Here is a 26,351-nt window from a genome sequence, read left to right as displayed (position 1 = left end):
CTGCATAATATTCCATTGTGTGTGGGTGTGTGTGGGGGTGTGTGTGTGTGTATACATACCACATCTTCTTTATCCATTCATCTGTTGATGGACACCTAGGCTCTTTCTATAGTTTGGCTATTGTGGACATTGCTGCTATAAACATTGGGATGTATGTGCCTCTTCAGATCACTACATTTGTATCTTTGGGGTAAACACCCAGTAGTGCAATTGCTGGGTCGTAGGGTAGCTCTATTTTCAACTGTTTGAGGAACCTCCATACTGTTTTCCAGAGTGGCTGCATCAGCTTGCATTCCCACCAACAGTGTAGGAGGGTTCCCCTTTCTCCACATCCCCGCCAACATCTGTCATTTCCTGACTTGTTCATTTTAGCCATTCTGACTGGTGTGAGGTGGTATCTCATTGTGGTTTTGATTTGGATTTCCCTGATGCCGAGTGATGTTGAGCACTTTTTCATGTGTCTGTTGGCCATTTGGATGTCTTCTTTGCAGAAATGTCTGTTCATGTCTTCTGCCCATTTCTTGATTGGATTATTTGTTCCTTGGGTGTTGAGTTTGGTAAGTTCTCCATAGATCTTTGGATACTAGCCCTTTATCTGATATGTCATTTGCAAATATCTTCTCCCATTCTGCTGGTTGTCTTTTGGTTTTGTTGACTATTTCCTTTGCTGTGCAAAAGCTTTTTATCTTGATGAAGTCCCAATAGTTCATTTTTGCCCTTGCTTCCCTTGCCTTTGGCGATGTGTCTAGGGAGAAGTTGCTGTGGCTGAGGTCGAAGAGGTTGCTGCCTGTGTTCTCCTCAAGGATTTTGATGGATTCCTGTCTCACATTTACGTCTTTCATCCATTTTGAATTTATCTTTGTGTGTGGTGTAAGGAAATGGTCCAGTTTCATTCTTCTACATGTGGCTGCCCAACTTTTCCAACACCATTTGTTGAAGAGACTGTCTTTTTTCCATTGGATATTCTTTCCTGCTTTGTCGAAGATTAGTTGACCGTAGAGTTGAGGGTCCATTTCTGGGCTCTCTATTCTGTTCCATTGATCTATGTGTCTGTTTTTGTGCCAGTACCATACTGTCTTAATGATGACAGCTTTGTAATAGAACTTGAAGTCTGGAATTGTGATGCCACCAGCTTTGGTTTTCTTTTTCAACATTCCTCTGGCTATTTTCAACATTCCTCTGGCTGTCCTCTGAGGATCATACATTCCTCTGGCTATTTGGGGTCTTTTCTGGTTCCATACAAATTTTAGGATGATTTGTTCCATTTCTGTGAAAAAAAGTTGATGGTATTTTGGTGGGTATTGCATTAAATGTGTAGATTGCTCTAGGTAGCATGGACATTTTCACAATATTTGTTCTTCCAATCCATGAGCGTGGAACGTTTTTCCATTTCTTTGTGTCTTCCTCAATTTCTTTCATGAGTATTCTATAGTTTTCTGAGTACAGATTCTTTGCCTCTTTGGTTAGATTTATTCCTAGGTATCTTATGGTTTTGGGTGCAGTTGTAGATGGGATTGACTCCTTAATTTCTCTTTCTTCTGTCTCGTTGGTGTATAGAAATGCAACTGATTTCTGTGCATTGATTTTATATCCTGCCACTTTACTGAGTTCCTGTATGAGTTCTAGAAGTTTTGGGGTGGAGTCTTTTGGGTTTTCTGGGAGAATTTTAAGCAGATTCTATGCTGAGTGTGGAGCCCGATGCCGGGCTCTACCTCACGACCCTGAGATCATGACCTGAGCTGAAATCAAGAGTCAGACACTTAACCGACTAAGCCACCTAGGTGCCCCAGTACTGCTCCGTTGCTTCATTTTTTTTCTTTTTCTTCATGTAACAAGACACCCTGGACATTTTTCCTTATTTATTCACGTGCCACAGTTGTGCTGAGGCTGCATCACACAGAAGACCGCATCACACGAATGGCCCGCACTTGATGTAAGCGGTGCCCTGTTCGTGGATACTGAGGTCATCTCCAGTCTTCCACTATTTCAAACTGTGCTTCTGTGAATATCCTTGTACAGAAAGCATCTCACACACAAGAGCAGGTCTGTGGGATATATTCCTGCAAGGGATCTGTCAAAGGGCAGATGCATGAATAATTTTGACAGATCTTACTAAATTGTTCTCTCTAAAGATTAAAGTAGCACATAGAGAGCCTGTCTCTCTGCATCCTTTCCAGCACAGTGTGTTATTAAACTTTCTGATCCTCATTAATCTGATCATTAAAGTACTCTCTTTGTTCGTCTTAATTTGTATTTCTCTTAAATGAGTGAAGTTGAACATATTTCTGTATATTTAGGAGTATTAGTATTTCTTATTCTGGGGACTATCTTTTATCTTTGTTTTTAGGGTTTTTTGCCCTGCAAAATTTTGCTATTTTTATGTAGTTGGATTTATCATTCTTCTCTTATGGTTTGAGTTTTGTATCATTTTTATTAGAAAAGACCTTCCCATCCCAATTTTTAAAAAAATCTTCCATGGTTTCTTCTAGTACTTTCATGGTTTCTCTTTCTATATTTCAGTTTTGGTTCATCCAGAATTCATTTTGATATAAAATGTGATATAAGAATCTTTTTTTTTCCCAGATGGCTATGCAGTTGTCCCAACACTATTTAATAATTTCTGCTTTCTGATTTAAAGGGCCATCCTCATCACAGACTAAATCTCTCCATTTGGAGATGTATTTTTTTACTGCATAAGCATTAACTATCAGTAGTCCTGGGCTTAAACTTATGAAACCCACAGGATATTATCCACAGTACCTTTTCAGATCAGAGTGGGGTATTATTTGGCACCCAGGGGAGAAGAAAAGTGATCACGTGTTCCTACAGCCCCCAGTTTGTGAGCCAGCAAGCAAAACTCAGGAATCATCATGGGCAGCAACACAAAGCACCTGAGCCCAGCTCCACCCTTGTTTTGTCCCCTCAGAGAAAAAAAGGAACAGCCCTGGCGCACAGAACATAGCCTTGCCTGAGGAATAGTCCCCATCTCAGAATGAGATTTCCTTCTGCTGCTTGATATTGCCAGCTTAAGTGTACCTCAGATTACATTCCAATACTTAAAAAATACCTTCCTGCTTCAGGTACACTCCCCTGGACTACGCTTTGCTGGGCGAGCGCCATGAAGTGATCCAGTTCATGTTGGAGCACGGCGCCCTGTCCATCGCAGCCATACAAGACATCGCCGCCTTCAAAATCCAGGCGGTCTACAAAGGGTACAAGGTCAGAAAAGCCTTCCGCGACCGGAAAAATCTCCTCATGAAGCATGAACAGTTGAGGAAAGACGCCGCTGCCAAGTAAGTTGGAGCTGTGGGGATTGGAATCAGGGCGGAAGGGCGCAGGTGGGGGAGGGGCCAGGAGGGGGAGTCAGGAGAGGCCCTGAAATAATGCTGATCCCTGGACCCGTGTCACCTCCCCCCTTCTGCCCACCGGGACTGCAGAGCCCAGCGACCACAGTGAAGGATGAAGGCCTGATCTCTGCTTGGTGGCTGTTCCTCCAGGCTAGGCCCTGATGTTCCAACACAGGGACACGCCTCGGCCAGCCACAGCCACCCTGGCGAGGAGTGGGGGGTGCGAGGGTACCTACAGGAAGCTGCGAGGACATGCCCGCTCACCCTCCTACCTTTCCTGCCCTTCCACAGGAAACTGACGCCCGCATCTAGCCTACTTCACTAGCAGTGTCTGGTTTTGATTTGATTAAAGCAACCAACTTGTGGGAATAACTTGCCCTCCCCACCTATTCCTTAACAAATCTGTACTGACTAATGTAATTTATTCAAGAAATACTGACTGAATTCTGATGGCACATACAAAAGTCTTGGCTGGAACCTTTGGAGAAAATAGTGACTAAAAGCAAAGTGCTTGCTTCAAGGACCTCACACTTTTTTGGATAATGATACAGAATGTATAAAATCGTCATTTGTGCCTATTATATATACACTGTGATTATTTTACCATAAATGATTGATTTTTATTTATTTATTTATTATATTATATTATGTTAATCACCAAACATTACATCATTAGTTTTTGATGTAGTGTTCCATGATTCATTGTTTGCGTATAACACCCAGTGCTCCATGCAGAACGTGCCCTCTTTAATATCCATCACCAGGCTAACCCATCCCCCCACCCCTCCCCTCTAAAACACTCAGTTTGTTTCTCAGAGTCCAGAGTCTCTCATGGTTCATCTCCCCCTCCAATTTCCCCCCCTTCATTGTTCCCTTCCTACTATCTTCTTTTTTTTAACATATAATGTATTATTTGTTTCAGAGGTACTGGTCTGTGATTCAACAGTCTTGCACAATTCACAGCGCTCACCATAGCACATACCCTCCCCAGTGTTTATCACCCAGCCACCCTATCCCTCCCACCCCACCCCCCACTCCAGCAACCTTCAGTTTGTTTCCTGAGATTAGGAATTCCTCATATCAGTGAGGTCATATGATACATGTCTTTCTCTGATTGACTTATTTCGCTCAGCATAATACCCTCCAGTTCCATCCACATTGTTGCAAATGGCAAGATTTCATTCCTTTTGATGGCTACATAATATTCCATTGTACATATACACCACATCTAAATACTTGATTTTTGGATTAGGTCTTGGTTTTCCTTTGTGGATACCTTTGTTGGGTACTTTACTTATTTATTTACTTACTACTCACTTACTTACTTTCATTTGCAGTTGTTCTCTGCACGATTGACTCCTGGGCCATAAGTTTTTGTTTCTTTGGTTTCTTCTGGGGTATCCTTTTCTTCTGTGCAACCTCCTCTTCTAATTTAGGAACAGTCTGCTCTTTTTCAGTCAGGATCATCTCGATGGTGGGCAGGGAGAGCGCATGTGTGGGTTAATCCGACCATGAGCCCTGTAAGTTCTGCACGACTCTTAGGGGCTTTGTTCACTGGGATGTGCTGCATGACCAGAGAATCTACATCTAAACCCTTAAATTCAGCATTTTACGCATGTACGGGAAAAATTCAGCACTCTCTTTGGGCCGCTGACCCTGTGTGCAGCCCCACTGTTTGGCCCGGGACACACCTACCAAGTCCACCATTGTCATGACAGAATGGCACACATGGCTTCTGCAAAGTGACATCCTTCCGGGACTTAGTGGCTTTTCGGGTATGCACACCCTTGATGGCCTGGGCAGTTTCTCACGTGTTCTTAAAGTGAACACGAAGATGTGAACCTCTTGATTTGCATGATTTTGTAGGGTTTTCTGGGTTGAGCGAATAGCAAACCATTTTCAGAGATCACCTCAGGCTGCTTAGGGGAAGAAGAAGAGCGGTGGCTCCTCGGAGAATTCATGAGAACTCCCGTTGGGTACTTTAAATAGCAGGAGAGTGTTGCACCAGCAGGCGTAGATGCCAAAACCTCTGGCGAGCCAACAGGAAGATTCTTGATGGGTAACTTCCGGGCTGTTCCTTGAATGTTTCCAAATCTTGAACCCTTCCACATCTTGCCCACAAGGGGGAAGCATAAGTGTAATAAATAATAATTTAAAACAATAATAAAGGGCAGGACAAACCATTTTAGTGAGAAGTTAAATAGCACTGGCATTGTTGGGTAGTTAAGACCAACAGGAAGACCTCAGTTTCTGCGAGTGAAGCTACGGCAGTTTGTGGCGTCCCAGGAAATCTGATCTTGCACTGTTCTCTTGATGAGGCTCTCTTCTCTTCACTTTTGCCAAGGAATCCAGTTTAACCTACAGCCTCTCTACATGCCTCTTTTTCAGGCCTTACAAAAGCTCCCTGCACAAGAGGGACTACTCTAAGTGGGTAATACACGGGGCTAATGATCCTGAGTTGCAAGTTAAATACTTTCTGGAAGGGCTGGACCATTGTTTCGCCTTCTCTCTGATGTTTTCATAAACTCCAGTTTTAATGTGTGAGAATCTGTTTTCAGGATTTGAAGTCATACCTACCTGAATATGAGGCGGGACTCTACAAAGGCAACATGACTGACTTGGTATCTCCCCCCAAAAAAGGAGCCTATTAGTCCAAATACATTCTTCTTTGTTATTGTAGAGAGGGGGCCCTGGAGTCCCCAGATTCCCTTTCCAGCAGAATAGAAGGTCTGTGGTGGAACACAGCATTTCTCTCTCTGGGTCTCGGTTTCTTCATCTGTGAGACATGACAGGTTAGACCAGCTGACTCGTAGGCACTCTCCAGGTCTGTGGAAACCGCTGAATCTTCACTGTGAATGATCTCAGCCTCTCCCTCCTCTCCTTTGCCTGTGATCCAGCCCAGAGGCCACAACCAGGGCCGAGAGTTTGGACAGGCTCTGCTGAGTCAGTGCAGAGTCGGGAACCAGGAAGCCATTTGTCAGAAGATCTCCTCTACAGAGGAAGGGCTTTCACATCAGGACATGCCTAAAGAGAGTCTTATGATACTTTTTTCCCAACTAGGCCTTTTGTGACTCCCAGCCATGAGGGCTTGAAAGGGTGAGGGGATGCCTGAGCCATCTAGTCCCCCCCACCCCCCATTAGTTGTCATCCTGGTTAGCGTCACTGTCGTGGAAGGTACCGCCTCCTTGTTCTTAATGCTTAGTTTCTGAAGCTCATTTTTAAAAACGCTTTCACATGGAGCTGTGCTTACTGTGATAATATCTGAGATTGCCCAAACTGGGAACTTACAATCTCCCTTCCTTTTTCTCGGGCACCGTCTTTCCTTTATTAGGTGTCATTATTGGAAGTAAACAAATTTCTTACAATCTAGTCATCACCTCCTACAGTCCTTGTGGCATAGAGCTCCAAGGGAAATATTTAAATGGAAAAGAAACTGATTTCATTTGTTTTAATTTTATTTCTCAAAAGTTATTTCTCAAGAGCTGAGTCAGTGTTTAATTTTGGCTTTGGTTTTTGCTTTAAGGAACAAAAATCAGAATGCTAACTTCAGTCCTTGCTGCTGCCGCCTCCCTGGCCAAGGCGACCAGGCACGTCCCATCACCCGGGCATACCTTTCCCAGAGGGGCACGTTATCCTCAAAGCAACGATGTGAAGGGAACTTACTAAACTTCAAATGACTTCTAATTTACTGATAGAGAAAATGAGAGAGAGAGAGCGAAGTTTTAGTCATTTTCCAAGGCATGTTTTGTAGAAAATACCATTTAAGAAATAGCTAGAATCCACTTAAAAGCACTTTATAGCTCAACACTGCACCACCTGTGTTGTTGCCAAAATGAACATTTCTATCATTGACCTGCCACAGCACACGGCTGAATGCTCACGAGACAAGACTGTATTTATGTTGCTCACTCTTCTCCCTAGAAGCTTCCTTCTTGCCGGGTTTCCTATTTCACTCTCGAATCTCCGCTCTCTTCTGCCTCTTCCTTCTCACATCTTCTTAATCACTCCACCTCCTCGCTGAGGTCGGCTCTGCAGGCTCCTCCTTAGACTTCTCCTCATGCTCAACTCTTTTCCACTGGAAAGGTATCTACTCTGGAAACTTGAGTGACTTCACCTCTGTAGACAGTCCATCACCCGGTCTCACATCCTGACCTCCTGGAGCTCTGATTCCACATCATCAGTTGCCTACTGGGCATTTCCCCTTTGCTGTCCTTTTGTGACTTGCCAACACTTCCCATTTGTGTGTCCTGTTGTCACTGTCACCTCAGACTCACCATGAAACCTGCAACTCCCCACCACAGCCGGTCTCTCTTCTCACCTCCTTATTTCCCTGCGGCTGCTGCCACCATTAATTCTGTGAATTCATCTTGAAATGTGCTCTTGCCTCCATCTTCGGTCCTGCTGCCAACCATCACTCTTGAATCCCATCCATGGTGCCACAGGGGACCCTTCACCATTCTGCTTCCACTTTTATCTCCGATGCCCATTTCTCTGCACTACTACCTCCCTCCCCCACCCTCGTGCGTGAGGGCTCAGCCATCCTGAACTTGCCTCACTTCCTCACATTTTACTTTCCAGAACTTTCCATGCTCTCTGGGAGCCATGAGCTGCTTCCCGGCTACAGTATGAGATTGCGTGGGTCTCCCAGAGGCACATAATCCAGTCCAGTTTGGGTCACCCAGTTCAAACTCTTGTGATGCCACAGTTCCTTCTAAGGAGGTTGTTCTGTGTCCTCAGAAAGTCGAGTGACAGAGTATTCAGGCAGCGCATTCCAGTCACGGACAGTTCTATCTGGCAGAAGTTCTTTTCTACCTTTTGGTCTTGAGATACCCCTTGAAGCAAAAGAGAAAAATCTAAATCCTTTTCCATAAACCAACTTTCCGATCATTAGAGTGGGCACCCCCACTCCTACCCCAAGTTTCCTTTTCTCTTCATAACAGATCCAGTTGTAGCCCGTTTCCCTGAACTGTCATTGAGTTTCTGCAGGGTTGACCCAGGGGCCTGACTCTTCTGCTCATACTACAGTCTGACCCATGGGGTACCACTCCCATGATTCTACTCCATGCCATCCCACTTCTCCAAGCCTCAGTTTCCCATTAATAAAATGAAAAGATTTTTTAATCCAGGATGGTCTTTGGGGCCCCATGAATACCCTGAAACTAAATGCAGTGGTTTGTATGTCATGAACATATGTACATTTTGGGCAGTGAAGATCTATATATATATATATTTTTTTTTAAAGATTTTATTTATTTATTTGAGACAGAGAGAGACAGAGAGCACATGAGAGGGGGGAGGGTCAGAGGGAGAAGCAGGCTCCCTGCCGAGCAGGGAGCCCGATGCGGGACTCGATCCCGGGACTCCAGGATCATGACCTGAGCCGAAGGCAGTCGCTTAACCAACTGAGCCACCCAGGCGCCCCAAGATCTATATATTTTTTATCACAATCTCAAAGAAGGTCCATGAGTCACAAAGAGATTTTTAAAAATCATTTGACTAAATGATATCTGAGCTCCCCCACCTGCCCAGCTCTAACATTCAATAAGTCAAAGGTTCTAAGACACATGACATTTTCTTATTCCCTCGAGAGGAAGTCAGAGCCCAGATATTCCTCAGCCTGTTATTCAGCGACAATAAAGAGACAGAATCTCACAGCCCCTCTACGTACAGCGCAATACCAACTGAAAAGGTTAGAGCAGAACCTTTTCTGTCTTTTTTTTTTTTTTTTAAGATTTTATTTATTTATTCATAAGAGACAGAGAGAGAGAGAGGCAGAGGGAGAAGCAGGCTCCCTGCCAAGCAGGGAGCCCAATGCGGGACTCGATCCCAGGACCCTGGGATCATGACCTGAGCCGAAGGCAGACGCTTAACCATCTGAGCCACCCAGGCGCCCAGAACCTTTTCTGTCTTGTGAGATAATCAGTTTCCTCTCACTGGAAATGTTCCAGCCAAAATGGAATTTTCATCTCTCCAGGATAGTATACAAGGAATTTTTAAAAATTATATAAAGAACTAGTCCTTGAGATCTCTTCTGAGTCAAAGATTCTGTGAGAGCTAGATTGCATGTCCTTGCTCTGGCCTCTGCCTAAACCAACCCCTCAGTTCCCTCTTTCTCATTTTGACATTCTTTCTAGGTGTTTTTTTTTCCTCCCACTGTAGTGACTGCCTCCCACATCCCCCATAGCTCTGTGTAGATACCTCTGTGTTAGTCCCTATCACATCTAGAACCCATCACATTCAGAACTATCTATGGGAGTAAATGGGTCTGACTCCCCGCGAGATTGTCAATTCCTTGGGAACAGGGGTTATATTGTGTGTCTCCATATCTCCAATGTCTTAAAATACCTGATATTTAATAAGCATTTAATCATAAATGTTCAGCCACTGCCCCTACAATGAGTATGAAACCTTACAGGAATCATTTTTCATTCTAGGCCTTAGTTTTCCCCCTCAGCCAAGTGGGAGGCTTGGGCCACATACTCTCTTTGGTCCCCTTCAATTCCGTGAATCTCCGTAAGTGTACCACTTCAATTTGTTTGCCTTACTCAGGCAGGAAATGCATTTATGTTCCATTTATCCTCACAACACACACTGGTGCTTCTAGATTTGTGCATTTGGCTTCCTAGCTCCCTCCATATTTATCATGAGCAAATTACTATTTGACAGGTTTATGATAGTTCTTTATTCTGATTTTTAAAAGAAGCATAAGAGCAAAAGGTTCACCACTGCATTTACTTGAACATGAGACCCCGCTATGTGGCTTCCATAGAGAGTTGTATATGCCCAGTTTTGAGAAGAAGAAAATTCTGTCAGACCCTGCAGAAACAAGCAGGCTCTTTCCCATTCCAGTGCAGTATGTGAGTTTCCAGGGCCATGAATGCAGGACCTACAACAGGTCGGAGAGATATGATGAAAATGGCTCTCACAGGGCGCCTGGGTGGCTCAGTCGTGAAGCATCTGCCTTCGGCTCAGGTCATGATCCCAGACTCCTGGGATCGAGCTCACATAGGGCTCCCTGCTGAGCAGGGAGCCTTCTTCTCCCTCTCCCTCTGCCTGCCGCTCCCCCTGCTTGTACTCTCTCCCTGTCTAATAAAAATCTTTAAAAAAAAGAAAAAAAAAAAAAGACAAGACAAGACAGTACAAACCAGACTAATTGGCAGCCCATCAAAAACTGTTGTCTGGTCAATTTCCCTTAGGATAATAGAAAAAAAGAGAGGACAAGGCAGGACTATTTTATGCATTAAGATTGCACCACGTTAGGAAATTTCCTGCTAAAATGTTACTTGCTGTGCGTAGACAGGATTTTTTTTTTTCTCTTTAATTTTTCCTATAAACTAGAATAGCATTGGTTCTTTCTCTGGTATTTGTTTCCAAACTTGACAAAAATAGGTCAAGTTTATAACATAACCCCCATGAAGATTACTAGGTCTTCAACATTCTGTAGGAAATTAGTTGGAGAAAAAAATTATATTATATTAATATAAAAAATTTTATATTATATTAATATTATATATATTATATTTATATATAATATATTATATATAATTAATATATTATATTAATATAAATATTTATATTTATATTTATATTTATATTTATAACCAGTTTCTTCATATGACCGAACTCATTCTTTCTTTCTTTTTTTTTTTTAGAAGTGGAGGTGGAGGTGGGGGGGGAGTAGGGGCAGAGGAAGAGGGAGAATCTCAAGCAGGCTGCACGCCCAGCGCAGAGCCCAATGTGGGCTCAGTCTCATGACCCTGAGATTATGACCTGAACCAAGATCATGATCTGAGCCAAAATCAAGAGTCGGACACTTAGCCAACTGAGCCACCCAGGCGCCCCTGACCCAATTCATTTTTTAAATGATAGAAAAATATTAAGTGAAATTTTTTTTTTTTTAAAGATTTTATTTATTTATTTGACAGAGACAGAGACAGCGAGAGCAGGAACACAAGCAGGGGGAGTAGGAGAGCAAGAAGCAGGCTCCCCGCTGAGCAGGGAGCCCAATGCGGGACTCGATCCCAGGACCCTGGGATCATGACCTGAGCCGAAGGCAGTCGCTTAACCAACTGAGCCACCCAGGCGCCCAATATTAAGTGAAATTTTAAAAAACAACTCTTGTCATTGAGGTCAATTGTACAGGGAAGGATGAAGAGCTGAGGTCTAGCTCAGCTGTCTGTACTTTACCATGTAGTCATGGCTAAGTCACTTATCTCTTTGTCTCAGTTTCCTTATCTACCAAATAAAAATGAGTAAATTGAGATTCCTTTGTACTCACACCACGAGCAGTGGAGCTGGACCTTATTCCCCAGGGACACATACACATAGGCTCACGTTCTGCTCTTGGGCTGTAGCGCACACGGGTGTGTGTGTGTGTGTGTGTGTTCCTGTTGTTTTAAGGCAACAATATGTAAATAGGATGCAGGTTATGCATAGTCCCGGTTCTAATCCCACCTGCTTTTCCGCAACGATCACTACTTTTTTTTTTTTAAAGATTTTATTTATTTATTTGAGAGAGAGAGAATGAGAGAGAGAGAGAGCATGAGGGGGGGAGGGTCAGAGGGAGAAGCAGACTCCTCACTGAGCAGGGAGCCCGATGCAGGACTCGATCCCAGGACCCCAGGATCATGACCTGAGCCGAAGGCAGTCGCTTAACCAACTGAGCCACCCAGGCGCCCAACAATCACTACTTTTGTATCAAGAGACATAGCTCTGGAGAACTGCACAGTTGTGGGCCATGGGCTGCCCAAAGATTTTTTTTAAATGCATCAATTTTTTAAATGCTAATTTATTTCTATTCATGGGATCTAGTATATATTCTGATCATTACATTCTTCCTTCCAAATCTGCTTTACTTAGTTCTACCAAACTGAAAAAAACACCTTCCTGCAAATTTCCCCTTCCAACGAAGCCTTCAGAAGACAGAGCGCCCTTGCTCCGTGGACATTCTGATCACTCTAAAAGGCTGGATGCCCTATTGGTCCTATAGCTGCCTCTGTTGGAGGCCCAGAAAGGTCTGCAGTAACAGGGTTTGCCCAGGACCTGATTGGAAGCGGCTTCTTGGAATTGAAAAGGAAAGCTGTTTGGGTTCCCAAAAGAGAGAGAAATGACCACTCGAATAACAAAGTCTAATTTATCACCTCTGAGCCCTTCTTAATGGCAGCGAGATCCATGTAGATGCCAAGCCAGACAACTGCACGTGTGTGTCTGTCTGATGGACCAATATTCTCTTAGAGCAGTTCTCTTCATCAGTGCTCGTAAAAAGAGCAGCCGTCCCCCTGCCTGCCAGGAGCAAGGCTGTTCCATCAATTAGCGGCACTTCAGCCACCCAGATGCTTCCACCTTCTTCTGAAAAGCAGCCTTCTCCCAGACAGCTCACACTGAAATGGCACCTGCTAGCCTCCATATGACTCTCAGGCACTGATGATGACAGGCTGTCCAGCCAGCCTGTCGATTGCAGGGCTGCACGCTCAGGTGTCAGCACTTGGCAAAGTGTGTAACAAAACCAGAGTCAGATGAAACCGGACTTAGCACAACCCATCTGGCCACTCTTGCTAGGAATGGGACTTAGTGGGAAATGATGAGATAAGCAAGCTTGGGCCCCAGATCAGGAGCTTCACCACCGGACAAAAGACCTTCCGAAGGGGAAGTTAGGTTGACAAGGCTTTATATCAAAGTGTAACCTAGATATCTGTCACCTGGGTCTTCTCTGTCCCTTGACATCTAAATAAACATTGCCTCAAATCACACAGCCTGTGAAAATCTGAATTCTCTGACTTCTTGGAGGCTTAGGGTCTCTGCCTCACTCTTGTTTATTGCTTCCCCATCTGGTATCTTAGCTCTGCAGCTTGTCAGGTTGCTTATAAAAAAGCACGTAGGAGCCTGGTAGACCTTACCAAAAGTTGGTGTCATTGAGGAGAATTGCATTTCATATCCCTTCATGGTATAGTTAACGGTCCATATGAAGAGCGCCTGGGTGGCTCAGTCGGTTAAGCGTCCCGACTCGGTATCAGCTCGGGTCATGATCTCAGGGTCTCAAGATCTAGCCCTGCATTGAGGGTGGAGCCTGCTTAAGATTCTTTCTCTCTCTCCCTCTGTGGCCTCTCCCTGCACCCACTCTCTCTAAAAAACAAAACAAAACAAAAAACAGTCCATATGAAACTTTTCTTTTGTCTTAAGCCTTACGACTCAAGGTTTGTTCAGAGGACCAGCAACACCTCTATAACCTGGGTGCTTGTTAGAAATGCAGAATCCTGGGCGCCTGGCTGGCTCAGTTGGTTAAGCAACTGCCTTTGGCTCAGGTCATGATCCTGGAGTACCAGGATCGAGTCCCACATCGGGCTCCCCGCTCAGTGGGGAGTCTGCTTCTCCCTCTGACCCTCTCCCCTCTCATGCTCTCTCTCACTCTCTCTCTCAAATAAATAAATAAAATCTTAAAAAAAAAAAAAGGAAAGAAATGCAGAATCTTGAGCTCCACCCCACACTTGCTAAATCAAAATCTAGATTTTAACAAGATCTCAGGAGACTCTGTTTGTTAAAGTGTGAGGAGCACAGACCTAAAGTCCTTGTCCATTAGCTCCCCATGGAGGGTTCTCTTTGGCCTGGCCCTTGCTATACACAATACCCAGCCTTTCCTCTTCTCTTTCTTCCCCCTCCTTTCTCTCTGGTTCTTTCATCTCTTCTCTCCCTGTCAGGAGCTTCAAACACATTCCCTTTTCGTCAGGAGCAGCCTTCCCCTCCTCAGGGCCAATCGCCACATAGGCCCTGAAGGTCTCACCAGCTATCAGCCTTCCATTCTTTTCCCAAGCTGATTAAAATGTTTTTCTAAACAAGCCCCACCCCCCCGCCCCCCTGCAAGAGGGACTCTGATACCAGCTATTACAATAAAAGAAACCTATCTCGTTACAAAGGATACCCCAGATTTTATAAAGACATCTGGCTTCCAAACAGACCCCTAAATCAATTCCAGGTTATAAACTATCATACAAGTGTTAGACCTGGGGAAACTGAGTCTCCAACAGGAAAGTAATTGGCTCGGTATCATTTTGTAGTTCTTGGCAGGGGCAGGAATAGAAAAGTTCTTATACTTCCCAGTGTGGGCTTCTCTCCACTATGGCCCTGATCATTCTACTTTAAGCCGAAACTTTATGTGGCCCCCTGATTCTCTTCCTGCACGGTAACTGGGTCGCCTGAGCTGCACGTATGCATGGGGTACGCATGGGGCGCCTGCTGTGTACAGCAAGCACTGTTCGAAGATAGGAGGCAAACAGACCCCGTTTTCCCATGCCCCGTGCCTTTGCCCAAACTGCTCCCCACACCGAGGTCCTCATTCCCACCGCATCTGCCTGGCAAACCTCTCCACATCTTTGAGAATCAGCAGCTGGGAGCTTCTGGACTCCTCCAGACAATATTAATCACTACCCGCTCTGTGCAAGCTCACAAGTATAATGTTTTTCCCATCGTTTGTTAGGTCCTTTTTTCCGAAATCAAGTTTCCTCCAGGGAGGGGTGTACTCTGTGACCCTCGGGGCCCAGCACAGGAGAGGCTCAGTAAATATTCTTTTTCTTCCCCCTTTCTTTCCCTTGGAAATCCCTAGCAATTAATGCTATTGGTCAATCTTGTCCTGAACTCAGCCCCTTCGTCCTCAAGCAACTTGCCCCTTTCTGGACCTGGGCTGCCCCAGACCCATCCCCCTCCTCCTCCCGCTGCCACTCATTCCTCGGCCCGGCCCCACCTGGCCAGCTCCCTGGCCAGCAACGGACTGTTGCTCTCCACAGGGACCAGTCTCGCCACCAGGACTTGTGTATGACTTTTTGAAAATCATCCTACCTTCTGGACCTCATCTACGAAATGAGTGGGTTTGCCTCATTAGCCGTGTTGCAACTCACAGGCGTGTTATTATCCACTGTGAGGTGCTTTGTAAGTAATTGTTTCATGTAAATCATAAGGCTTGCCATGGTCTTTTTTAATAAATAGAGAAGATTAAAGGTTATCCCTGTGACTGGCATGCTCAGTCGCATTCTGATGTGCTTTCTGGAATAGGAGAAAAAGGCGTGTAGCTGCAGGGATCCCACACAGGCTTGGGCTCACAACACCTTAGGATTGTGTCCTGTCTCACAAACATAGTTTTCCACCATGTGTGTCCCAACTGGGCAAAGTCTGATCTGTAAAATTGTTTTCAGCTCCATCATCTTTTGAGCTATAAGGTCTGGAGAAAAGACCAAAAATTGTGAAATTGTGGAAACTGTGAATTTCCAAGCCCCTCCTGTGATGTGGTAGCTCCTCATAACATTTAAATCTCACTCAGGAACATCTGAATGGGTAACAGTCTTTTAATTTTTTCCTCTGCCTCCTTGGCTTTGCTTCCAGGAAGCGAGAGGAAGAAAACAAACGAAGGGAGGCAGAACAGCAGAAGGGAAGGCTGAGCCCAGATTCCTGCAGACCCCAAGCCCTTCCCTGTCTGCCCAACACCCAGGCTGAGCCCCACGGGCAGAGCCGGGCCCCCAGCAAACAGCCTCCCACCAGCGACACAGCCCAGGACCCTGAGGGGAGAGCCTGTGGAGGATCTCCAGGCAGAGCCCCCCAGAGGGAGCAGCATCTTTGCCCAGATGTGCAGGGAACAGACCCCAGAAAGCCAAACGGTACGTGTATTGCCTTTGTTACTTGATGCCAACCCACGGACTGTGGGCTCTCTTGATTGGTGTATTTAGTCCATTTACATTTAAGGTAATTATGTCAGCACCGAAGACTGCCATTTTATTATTTATTTCTATTTATTTCCTCTGGTTCTCATCCCTGGTTTGTTTTGTTTTGTTTTTTAAAGATTTTATTTATTTATTTATTTGACAGAGAGAGACACAGCGAGAGAGGGAACACAAGCAGGGGGAGTAGGAGAGGGAGAAGCAGGCTTCCCATGGAGCAGGGAGCCCAATGCGGGGCTCGATCCCAGGACCCTGGGATCATGACCTGAGCCGAAGGCAGATGCTTAACAACTGAGCCACCCAGGTGCCCCCTTATCCCTGTTTTTTGTTTTGTTTTTTTTTAATTTTTTCCCCTTCCTGTAGGGTACTTGAACATCTTTTAGGATTCCATCTTGATTGACTGATAGTGGTTTTGAGTATATCTCTTTCTACAGCTTTTGTGGTGGTTGCTGTGAGTGTTACCATATACTTATATGTATAATGTATAATGTATAAGTTATAAGGGACTTCTTATAACTAGTACCAATATTTTACCACTTTGAGTGAAATGTGGAAACCTCACTTCCATTTAGGTACCTTGACCTTCCCCATTTTTAAATATCATTGATTGGGTACCAGATGGTATTATAATTTTTGTTTCAATCATCAAATATAATTTATAAACACCACAAGGAAAAGGATCGTCTCTTCTATGTACCCATAGTTCTTTTTTTTTTTTTTTAAAGATTTTATTTATTTATTTGAGACAGAGAGAATGAGAGACAGAGAGCATGAGAGGGAGGAGGGTCAGAGGGAGAAGCAGACTCCCTGCCGAGCAGGGAGCCCGATGCGGGACTCGATCCCGGGACTCCAGGATCATGACCTGAGCCGAAGGCAGTCGCTTAACTGACTGAGCCACCCAGGTGCCCCCCATAGTTCTTTTTCTCGTTTTGTCCTCCTTCCCAGTACACTAGATTCCCCTTTTATCATTTTCTTTCTGTTTGAAGAAACTTCTATGGCCAGTATTTAAGAGTAGCTCCACTAGCCACAAATTCTTTAAGTTTTCCTTTGTCTGAGAATGTTTTTTTCTTTTTTAAAGATTTTATTTATTTATTTGCCAGAGAGAGAGAAAGAGGGAACCACAAGTAGGTGGAGAAGCAGAGGGAGGAGCAGACTCCCCACTGAGCAGGGAGCCCGTTGTGGGGCTCGATCCCAGGACCCTGGGATCCTGATCTGAGCTGAAGGCAGACGCTTAACTGACTGAGCCACCCAGGCGTCCCTGCCTGAGAATGTTTTGATTTCATTCCTGAAGAGTTGATAAACCAGATCCAGAATGCACACTTAGCAGGTCTTTCCTTCCCACACTTGAAAGAGGCTGTGCCACTTCTGGCTTCCATGATTTCAGACAAGAAATCCACTGTTGATCAAATTGGTGTTCCTCGGTAATGTTTCTACATAACATGTCACTGCTCTCTGGCTGCTTTCAAGATTTTTCTTTATCTTTGGTTTTCAGTTTAACATGATGTGTCTTGGTATGGATCCTTGGAGTTTATCCTATTTGGATTTTGCTTAGTATGTTGGGGATCCCCAAGACTCCCCCCCGCAAAGTTTAGTAATTTGCTAAGAGTACTCACAAGACTCAGCATATATTTGTATTCACAGCTAGGATCTTTTATAACAAAGGGATACAAATCAAGATCAACAAAGGGAAGAGGCACATGGAGCAAAGTCTGGAAGAAACCAGGTGCAAATTTCCAAGAGTCTTCTCCCAGTGGAATCACACAAGACATGATGAATTCCTCCAGCAATGATTTTTTTTTTCCATTTCTTTTGCTTTATTTTTTTATTAACATATAATATATTATTTGTTTCAGGGGTACAGGTCTGTGATTCATCAGTCTTACACAATTCACAGCTCTCACCATAGCACATACCCTCCCCAATGTCCATCACCCAGCCACCCCATCCCTCCCACCCCCGTCCACTATAGCAACCCTCAGTTTGTTTCCTGAGATTAAGAGTCTCTTATAGTTTGTCTTCCTCTCTGGTTTCATCTAGTTTCATTTTTCCCTCCCTTCCCCTATGATCCTCTGTCTTGTTTCTCAAATTCCTCATATCAGTGAGATCATATGATACTTGTCTTTCTCTGATTGACTGATTTCACTTAGCATAATACCCTTTAGTTCCATCCACGTCGTTGCAAATGGCAAGATTTCTCTTTCTGATGGCTGCATAATATTCCATTGTATATATATACCACATCTTTATCCATTCATCTGTTGATGGACATCTAGGCTCTTTCCATAGTTTGGCCATTGTGGACATCTCCAGCAATGAATTGTAACAAATAGTTAGCCTTTTTTCTACCAGAAAAACACACCTAAACTTAGGACTCCAGGATTTTTATTGGGGTCAGTTACATAAGTATCCTCTACCTAGCATATACTACAACTCCAGACTTCCAGAAGGAAAACAGATATTCTGCATAAATTATATCATTTGCCCAGAGCAATTTAAGCATATTGAGCCATTCTTACAAATTAAGGAACAGTGAGAGCCCTCCAGAACTCTAAGTGCAAAGGTCAACATAGTGAAAAAGGCAAATAATGTCTTAGAAGTATTATAAAAATAGTTTTGACCTTTTGGACCCCAGAAAGAGTCTATGAAATCTCATGGTGACCCAATTCAGGGCTTGGACAATTCATTCTCTCTCTCTGAACCTTAATTTCCTTACCCATAAAATGGGGTGGGGGAAGGAATACTCAAAAAACAACAAATGAACAAACAAGCAGAAATAGATTCATAAATACAGAGAACAAACTGATGGTTGCCAGAGAGGAGGGGAGTGGGACAATGGGCGGAATGGGTGAAGGGGTGTGGGAAGTATGGGTTTCAGTTATAGAATGTACAAGTCACGGGGAAGGAAGGTACGGCGCAGGGAATACAGTTAAGGGTATTATCATAGTGCCTCTGATGATAGATGGTAGCTATACCTGTGTGAGCACAGCGTAACAAAATTATGATGCTGTGTGCCTAAAACTAATGTAACGTTGTGTCAACTATATTTCATTTTCAAATAAGAAAAAAATGAGTGCATACTCTCTACCCTGCAAGGCAGTTATGAAGAGAAATCAAATAATTAATGTAGAATCTTATTACAGCCCATGACTTGTACTAGGTCTTCAGTAACTACTGTTATTAAACCACACTGATGATCTAGCCAAGAACAGCTACATAAAAGTACACGTGAACGGCCACAAACATATCCAGAATGTAATTCCATAACCCACTTTACAGTGATAATGCATCAGCAATGTATACCTTAAGGAGGTCTGATGCTTTGTTATATACTCATTCATTTATTCATTCAGCTAGTGTTAACTAGACTCCCGTGATGTAACAACCACATCGAATTTCCTCAAATTCTTTCTTAGCTTGAGGTCACTGCATATTACACTCACCCATTCATATGGATAAAAGTGCCTCTTATTTTTCTGATCTCGGGATGAATGTTACTTCCTCTACACAGCCATCCCTCCCCACAAAACAAGACTTCATCTTCCTGCTATGTGTTCCCATAGGTCTTCTGTACTTCCATATTAGGAAGATCATCACCTTTTACTGTTATTACCGGCTTGTCTGTTTTTTCCAATAGATTACAAGATCCTTATAAGATCAGAGTTGTTTCCATTATATGCTGCTATGTAAAAAACAAACAAAAAACAAAAACAAAAACTACACTAAAACTAAGTGGCTTAGAACAACAATTTATTATTTCTCATGATTCTGTGGGCTGGCTGGGCAGCTCCTCTACAGTTTTACCCGTTCTCTTTCATGTGGCTACTTGCAGGTGGAGGGTCAGTTGAAGTGGATGGTCTACGATAGACTGACTTAAATGTCTGGCAGTTGATACTGGCTATGAGCTGGGATTCCTTGACTCTGCTTTATATGGCCTTTCATCCTCCATTAGGCTAGACTGGCCTCCCTACACAGTAGTCTCAGGGCATCATTCTAAGAAAGCAAAGGCAGAAGCCACAAGACCTCTCGTGGAATAGGCTCCAGAATGTGCATGCTACATTCTGTTGGTCAAAGCAAGTTATATGCCCAGCCCAGACTAAATGATATGGAGAAATATACTCTACTTTTGTGCATACTAGGATGGGAGCAATTTTTTACTATTAAAGAATCTATCACAGTTCCTTTTTGGTCACAGATTATTCACATTCCTCCCACATGCACAATATTCTCATAATTATCTCAGGACCCCAAAATATCATCTCAGTTATCACATCAAGCTTGAAGTTTGGGATCTTGAGACCTATGTCATGTCCAGATGTTGTCAAAATTCCCCAGGTGTGGGGCACCTGGGTGTCTCAGTCAGTTAAGCATCTGCCTTTGGCTCAGGTCATAATCCCAGGGTCGTGGGATCGAGCCCCACATCGGTAGAAAGCCTGCTTCTCCCTCTCCCTCTGCCTGCTGCTCCCTCTATGTGTGCTCTCCCTCTCTGTGTCAAATAAATTTAAAAATAAAATTAAATAAAATTAAATAAATAAGTAAATAAATAAATAAAGAGATTCCCCAGATGTGAATCTTTCCAGTTCAGGGACTAGCCAACCAAAAACACATATTATCAACCCCTCTCCACACCCAACAAGCAATGGTGAGGCAGGAACAGAATAACCACAGTAGACACCTTTGTTCAAAAGGGGAGAAATAAGAGGCACATACAAGTCACTAGTCCATAACAATTCTGAAAGCCAACTGGTTACACATTAGCAGTAATAGAAGTATGGAATGTTCCTTGATAAGGGTATGGTTTTACCCCTGTGTGTGGTTTCCCATTCCATTATTCTCCTTGGCTCTTGGCTTTGCCACCTGGGTTCTTGGTTCTGCTCTCTGAGACATCTTCCTTTCCCATAAGACATAGTGGACATTTGCAGCTTTCTTCAGCCTGTTTCCTGCCTATAGGAAGTTGAGGTTCCAGAGGCTCCTGTTAGTTTTGAACTGCCTCAGCAGTTCAAGCTAGTGATACTCTTTTTTTTTTTTTTTTTTTTTTTTTGTTGTGGTTACTCTTTGTGATACAATTACCTCAGAAATTTCATGGGTTTCAGGGGCACCTGGGTGGCTAAGTCGGTTAAGCATCTGACTCCTGATTTTGGCTCAGGTCATAATCTCAGGGTCATGGGATTGAGCCCCGCATCAGGCTCCATGCTCAGCAAGGAGTCTGCTTGGGATTCTCCCTCTCCCTCTGCCCCTCCCTCTGCTCCTGTGCTCTGCTTCTTTCTCTCTCAAATAAATAAATAAAATCTTTAAAAAAAATTTTGTGGGTTCCCTATGAATCTGATTGGATTCACTCCATGTTCCAAAACTACATCCATAATTATTTCTCAAACAGGCCTCTCTCTACTTTGGGTGGCTCAGGCTACTGTGGGAAAATGCCCTTGAAGTTCTTAGATGTTCTTTTGTGTAGCTTACAGTGCCTTACAATGTACCATCTTAGATATTTTTGAGGTCTTAATAAAGGGTTGAACAGTAGTACTCCTGATATGATCTTTATCCTTAAGTCATATTTTACTAAGAGATTCTTTCATTGGCTGGAAAGAATGAATATGCGAAACAGCTTTCTTTGCTAACCTGGCACATTTTAGGCTCTTTGTATTTCCTCTAGATTCTGCTTGTAAACTGAGCAGTTCTTTCCTAATTTTACTTCTTTCTACCCACGCCTTATCTCATGCAGCTAAAAAAGCTGGTTGATATTTTCTTCAGTTATTGCCCCTGGAACTCTCCTAATCCATACCTACAAATTGATTAGATAAGTTTTCTGTCTTCTGAGTTACTGCAGGTAACTTTTGCCCATTTTGCCAATTATTCTGCCACTGAATAATACCATTGACCATTCTCCAAACTCCAATAGCAATTTCCTCTCTGCTCTCTCAGCCTTTGGTAATAGTCTCTTTATTGCCTTCCCAGCTTCTGTTCACTCATCAGTCCCTAAGTCAAAGCTATGGGTTTTGTTAGGCCAGCACCTCTCATTTTTAGCTTATTGGTTTCTGTGTTGTTTCTCTCTAGTGACGTAACAAATTACCCCCAAAACTAAGTGGCTTAAAACAACGACTTCTTATTTCTCACAATTCTGTGGGTTGTCTGAGCAGTTCCTCTCTTAGGTCACTTGGGCTCACTCATGTGGCCGATGGAACTAGAAAGTTCAAGATGGCTTCCTTTACACGTGTGGCCATTGGTGCTGGCTATTGGCCGAGGTGTCTCAGATCTCTTCTACATGACCTTGCATCCTCCGGGAGGTTAGACCATCTTCCTTGCATGTTGGTCTCAGGGCAGTGCTCTGAGAGAGAGAAAGCCAGAAGTGACAAGCTCCCTTGAGGCCTAGGCTTCAAAACTTTCCTATCACTTGTACCACATTCTGTTGATCAGAGCAGTTCACAAGCCCAGCCCAGATTCAAGGGGAGAGAGAAACATCTTCAAACCAGAGGTTTGAGCTCTGAGCTCTGGGAGGAGTCTGCTAAAGTTTCTCTCTCCCTCTCCCTCTGCCCCTCCCTGTGCTTGCTCTCCCTCTCTCTCTCTAAAATAAATGAATCAATCTTAGAAGAAAAAAAAAAGACATGACATGTATTCATTAGGTGTACTCATGTTTTCTGTAACAGAGTTCCATTTTATGGCAAAGCTTTGCTTCCACCCAGTTCACTCAATCACTCATGCAATGCATTCATTCAACAGATATGTTTTTGAGCCCACACTATGTATACACACTATGTACCAGCCATACTTAACTATAACTGGGGCAAGGACCATGCCATCAGCATATTTCTTACAACAGTGAGCAGAAACTTGGTTACATAGGTAAATACTTCATGACCTGACTCCTCTTAGAAAGCACCCATTAAAAGTTTGAGGGGTTTGGGGCTTACTGTGTACCACAAGAAGTACACTTAATCCCTGTAGTTTCACATGGACAGTGTTTCCCCCTAATCCAGTGCTCTACAGAACAGAGCGAAGGGGGAGCACAGTTATTTCAGACTTTTTACAAGTACAGAGGGTAATTGTGTTTCCGCTTATTAAAAAACACCTTGGGACTTTTTTTTTTTGAGAGAAGTGCGTGGGTGGGGGGCAGAGGGAGAAGGAGAGGCAGAATCTTAAGCAGGCTCCACGCCGAGCACGGAGCCTGACACGGGGTTCTGTCTCACGACCCTGAGATCAGGAGCGGGCTGAAATCAAGAGTGGGATGCCTAACTGACTGAGCCACCCGAGTGCTCCAGAACACCTTGAGGCATTCATGCTACAAGACCAGTCAGATTTACTGTGGATCTGATCACATTCAGATAATCAGTCATCTTACATCCTGAAAAGCCCACTAAGTTTCAGTTTTTAATAACCAATCCTTTTGTCCTTTAATTACACCGATGCGAGTTAGACTTTCTCTCCGCACTTGAAGGGGCTGATGGTATAAGTTCTGATCCAAGTCTGAAAGCCTGAAAAGTAGCAGCACCTGGGCAGCTTTGTCCCAGCTCAAGCAGAGAGCGAATCTGCCCTTCCTCCACCATTGTTCTATTGAGGCGCTCCACAGACTAGTTTAAAGGTGATCTAGGACATGGTTTTATAATGATTTTCAAGCCATGTATGGCTCATAAAATGAATTTAGTGGACTGGACCAGGATAATTTTCATGAAATACACTATATTAGAAAATCTCAAGGTAGGGGCGCCTGGGTGGCTCAGTCATTAAGCGTCTGTCTTCGGCTCAGGTCATGATCCCAGGGTCCTGGGACAGAGCCCATCGGGCTCCCTGCACAGCAGGAAGCCTGCTTTTCCCTCTCCCTCTGCCTGCCACTCCCTCTGCTTGTGCTGTCTCTCTCTCTGTCAAATAAGTAAATAAAATCTTAAAAAAATATATCAAAGTATATTGCACATAATAAAGGTAATAAATTTTATTATATGTCTATGCACAGAGGGGTGTGTGTGTGTGTGTGTGTACATATGAATATGAGTATACTGGGCCACAATGTCAGATTTGTCAAAAATTTGAAAGTCACTATTCTAAATAATTCTGAAGCAGGGGAGCTCCTCATTCCTTTGAGGGCAGGCACTGGTGTCCTGAATAGGGACCTTTGGGAAGAGCCAGATTCAAATATACGGATAGGGTCTCAGAGAAACCCAGCATCCAAACTTTGGGGAAGAGTAAAGAGAAGGGAGGCCAATCAGCCTGATTCAGATATAAGGAGGAGGAGCTCCAGTTTCCTGGGCAGCCTTTGCCCTCATTTACCTGCCTAAGAGGCCAGGGTACAAAGGAAAATAGGGAGATTTTTTGGGAATCAAGAATATCCATTGACTGGAGCTTCTCTAGTACAGTCTTGTTGGGAAACCCCAACATAATTGGGCAGAGGGCATCCCGAGCCACTTTCTGTTTGGCCACATTCTAAAGAAGAGTCACAGCTGCTTCAACTCATCAGTGCTCATGCAGTGTAGACCTTGAGGGGTAGGCATACCAGCAGGAACCCAGAGATGGGAAATGTGGGTCACTTCTTTTTCTCCTTCATCCTATCTCCTAGAAATGGAGAATGTTAGAGCTTGAGTGTCTTTAGAAAGCATCTAGTACAACCTTTTCAATACAAGTCGGGAAATGGAGACCCTGAAAGAGGGGTTTGCCCAACAACATCTCTTAGTAAGTGATTTCTTTCTTCTCTCTCATAGTAATTCTTCCCTTGTTTACAATGCTTGGAGAGCATGATGGCTGAGTGCACAAGCTTTAGAATCAAATGAATTAGGTTCACATTTAGACTCCATCACTTACTACCTATATAATCTTTTTTTTTAATTTATTTTTTTATTCTTATGTTAATCCCCATACATTACATCATTAGTTTTAGATGAAGTGTTCCATGATTCATTGTTTGTGCATAACACCCAGTGCTCCATGCAGAACGTGCCCTCCTTAATACCCATCACCAGGCTAACCCATCCTCCCACCCCCCTCCCCTCTAGAACCCTCAGTTTGTTTCTCAGAGTCCATCGTCTCTCATGGTTCATCTACCCCTCTGCAATCCCCCCCTTCATTCTTCCCCTCCTGCTACCTTCTTCTTCTTCTTCTTTTTTTCTTAACATATATTGCATTATTTGTTTCAGAGGTACAGATCTGAGATTCAACAGTCTTGCATACTACCTATATAATCTTGATCAAGTTACTTAACCTCTTCTAAGCCTCCATTTCTTTATTTATTAAAAAAAAAAAAAGATAATGCCTGTCTTAGAAATTTGTGAACATTATGGCGATAACCCATGGGAAGATTTAAACCCAGTGCCTAAAGCACTCTATAAATATGAGCTGTTATTATAACTAATCTAATTATTACTTCTTCAAGAGGTAGGGAAGGAAGGAGATGTAATATTTAGGAGGATCACTGTGGCTGAGTGGAGGATGGGTTTGAAGGGCCTACACTAAGACACAGTGGCAGGGCGAGGAGTAAGGGCTGGACTGGAGAGATACAATTGAGAGGACTTGCTAGCAGATTCCTTGTGGGAGGTGGTGAGATAAAGTTGTCTTTGAGTCAGTGTGGTTTTCAGGAGAGTCTAGTGGAGGAGAAACTTGCTGTTTTAAGGGCCATCCCTGGTGTTATCTTCTTTCTCACCATATGGGCTGCCAGCACTAGTGGGTGTGACTGGTGGGAGTAAGTGGGCCCTTACATTTGGTATGTGTACAATGGCTAACACAGAAAATTCAGTTATCACCTGTATGCCAAAGACTCCCTGACCTCCTTCCCTTGTTCCAATTATGTATATTTAATTATTTACTTATGCCTCACTTGGATGTCCCAAAGGCATCCCAAACTCAACCTATCTGAGATAGGACTGATGAAGATTTTATGTAAGCCTGCTCTGTGCATTGGTTAATAATGTACTCATCCGTCTGAACATTCAGTGCAGGAGTAATGATTATTTCCTTTTCCTTTACTGCCCGTCCCCAACCTGTCACCAGCTCTTGTCTCATTGACTTCCTAAACATCTTTCAAACCCGTTTTCTCCCTCTCATCCTCCACCACCATATATTCTACCTCACATCTTCTTACCTTCATCTCTAACTTGGACTATTGTAGTAGCTTCCTAACTGGTCTTACTTATCTGCTCTGACTCCCCTAATCCATTTTCCTCTCTGTGAACAGACTGGTCTCTTCAGAACGAAACCTCATCATATCTCTCCCCCAGTCAGAGCCCTGGAATTAACCACTTCTCCAAAGAACTCTGGTTTCCTTTGTTGAAGAATGGTATTAGAAACCAAAATCTGAGTGCTCGGTGGGCGTATTACTATTGGAGTACTG

The 26,351-nt window shown here is 43.7% G+C and overlaps 1 protein-coding gene across 3 annotated transcripts in view; it reads left to right on the top strand.

Moving 5' to 3' along the window:
- Positions 1–26,351, top strand: part of INVS (inversin) — a 160,595-nt gene that overhangs the window by 110,929 nt on the left and 23,315 nt on the right. For all 3 annotated transcript variants that reach the window (XM_035016204.1, XM_035016205.1, XM_035016206.1), the window contains 2 exons: positions 3,081–3,293; positions 15,717–15,988. In XM_035016204.1, coding sequence (XP_034872095.1) covers positions 3,081–3,293; positions 15,717–15,988 — 485 coding nt within the window. The remainder of the gene's footprint in view (positions 1–3,080; positions 3,294–15,716; positions 15,989–26,351) is intronic.

Source organism: Mirounga leonina, unplaced genomic scaffold, assembly GCF_011800145.1.
Source record: "Mirounga leonina isolate KUSES-001 unplaced genomic scaffold, KU_Mleo_1.0 Mir_170, whole genome shotgun sequence".
Classification (NCBI taxonomy): Eukaryota; Metazoa; Chordata; class Mammalia; order Carnivora; family Phocidae; genus Mirounga; species Mirounga leonina.
Note: the sequence above shows the minus strand (reverse complement) of the source record. Positions and strands in the feature narration are given on the sequence as shown.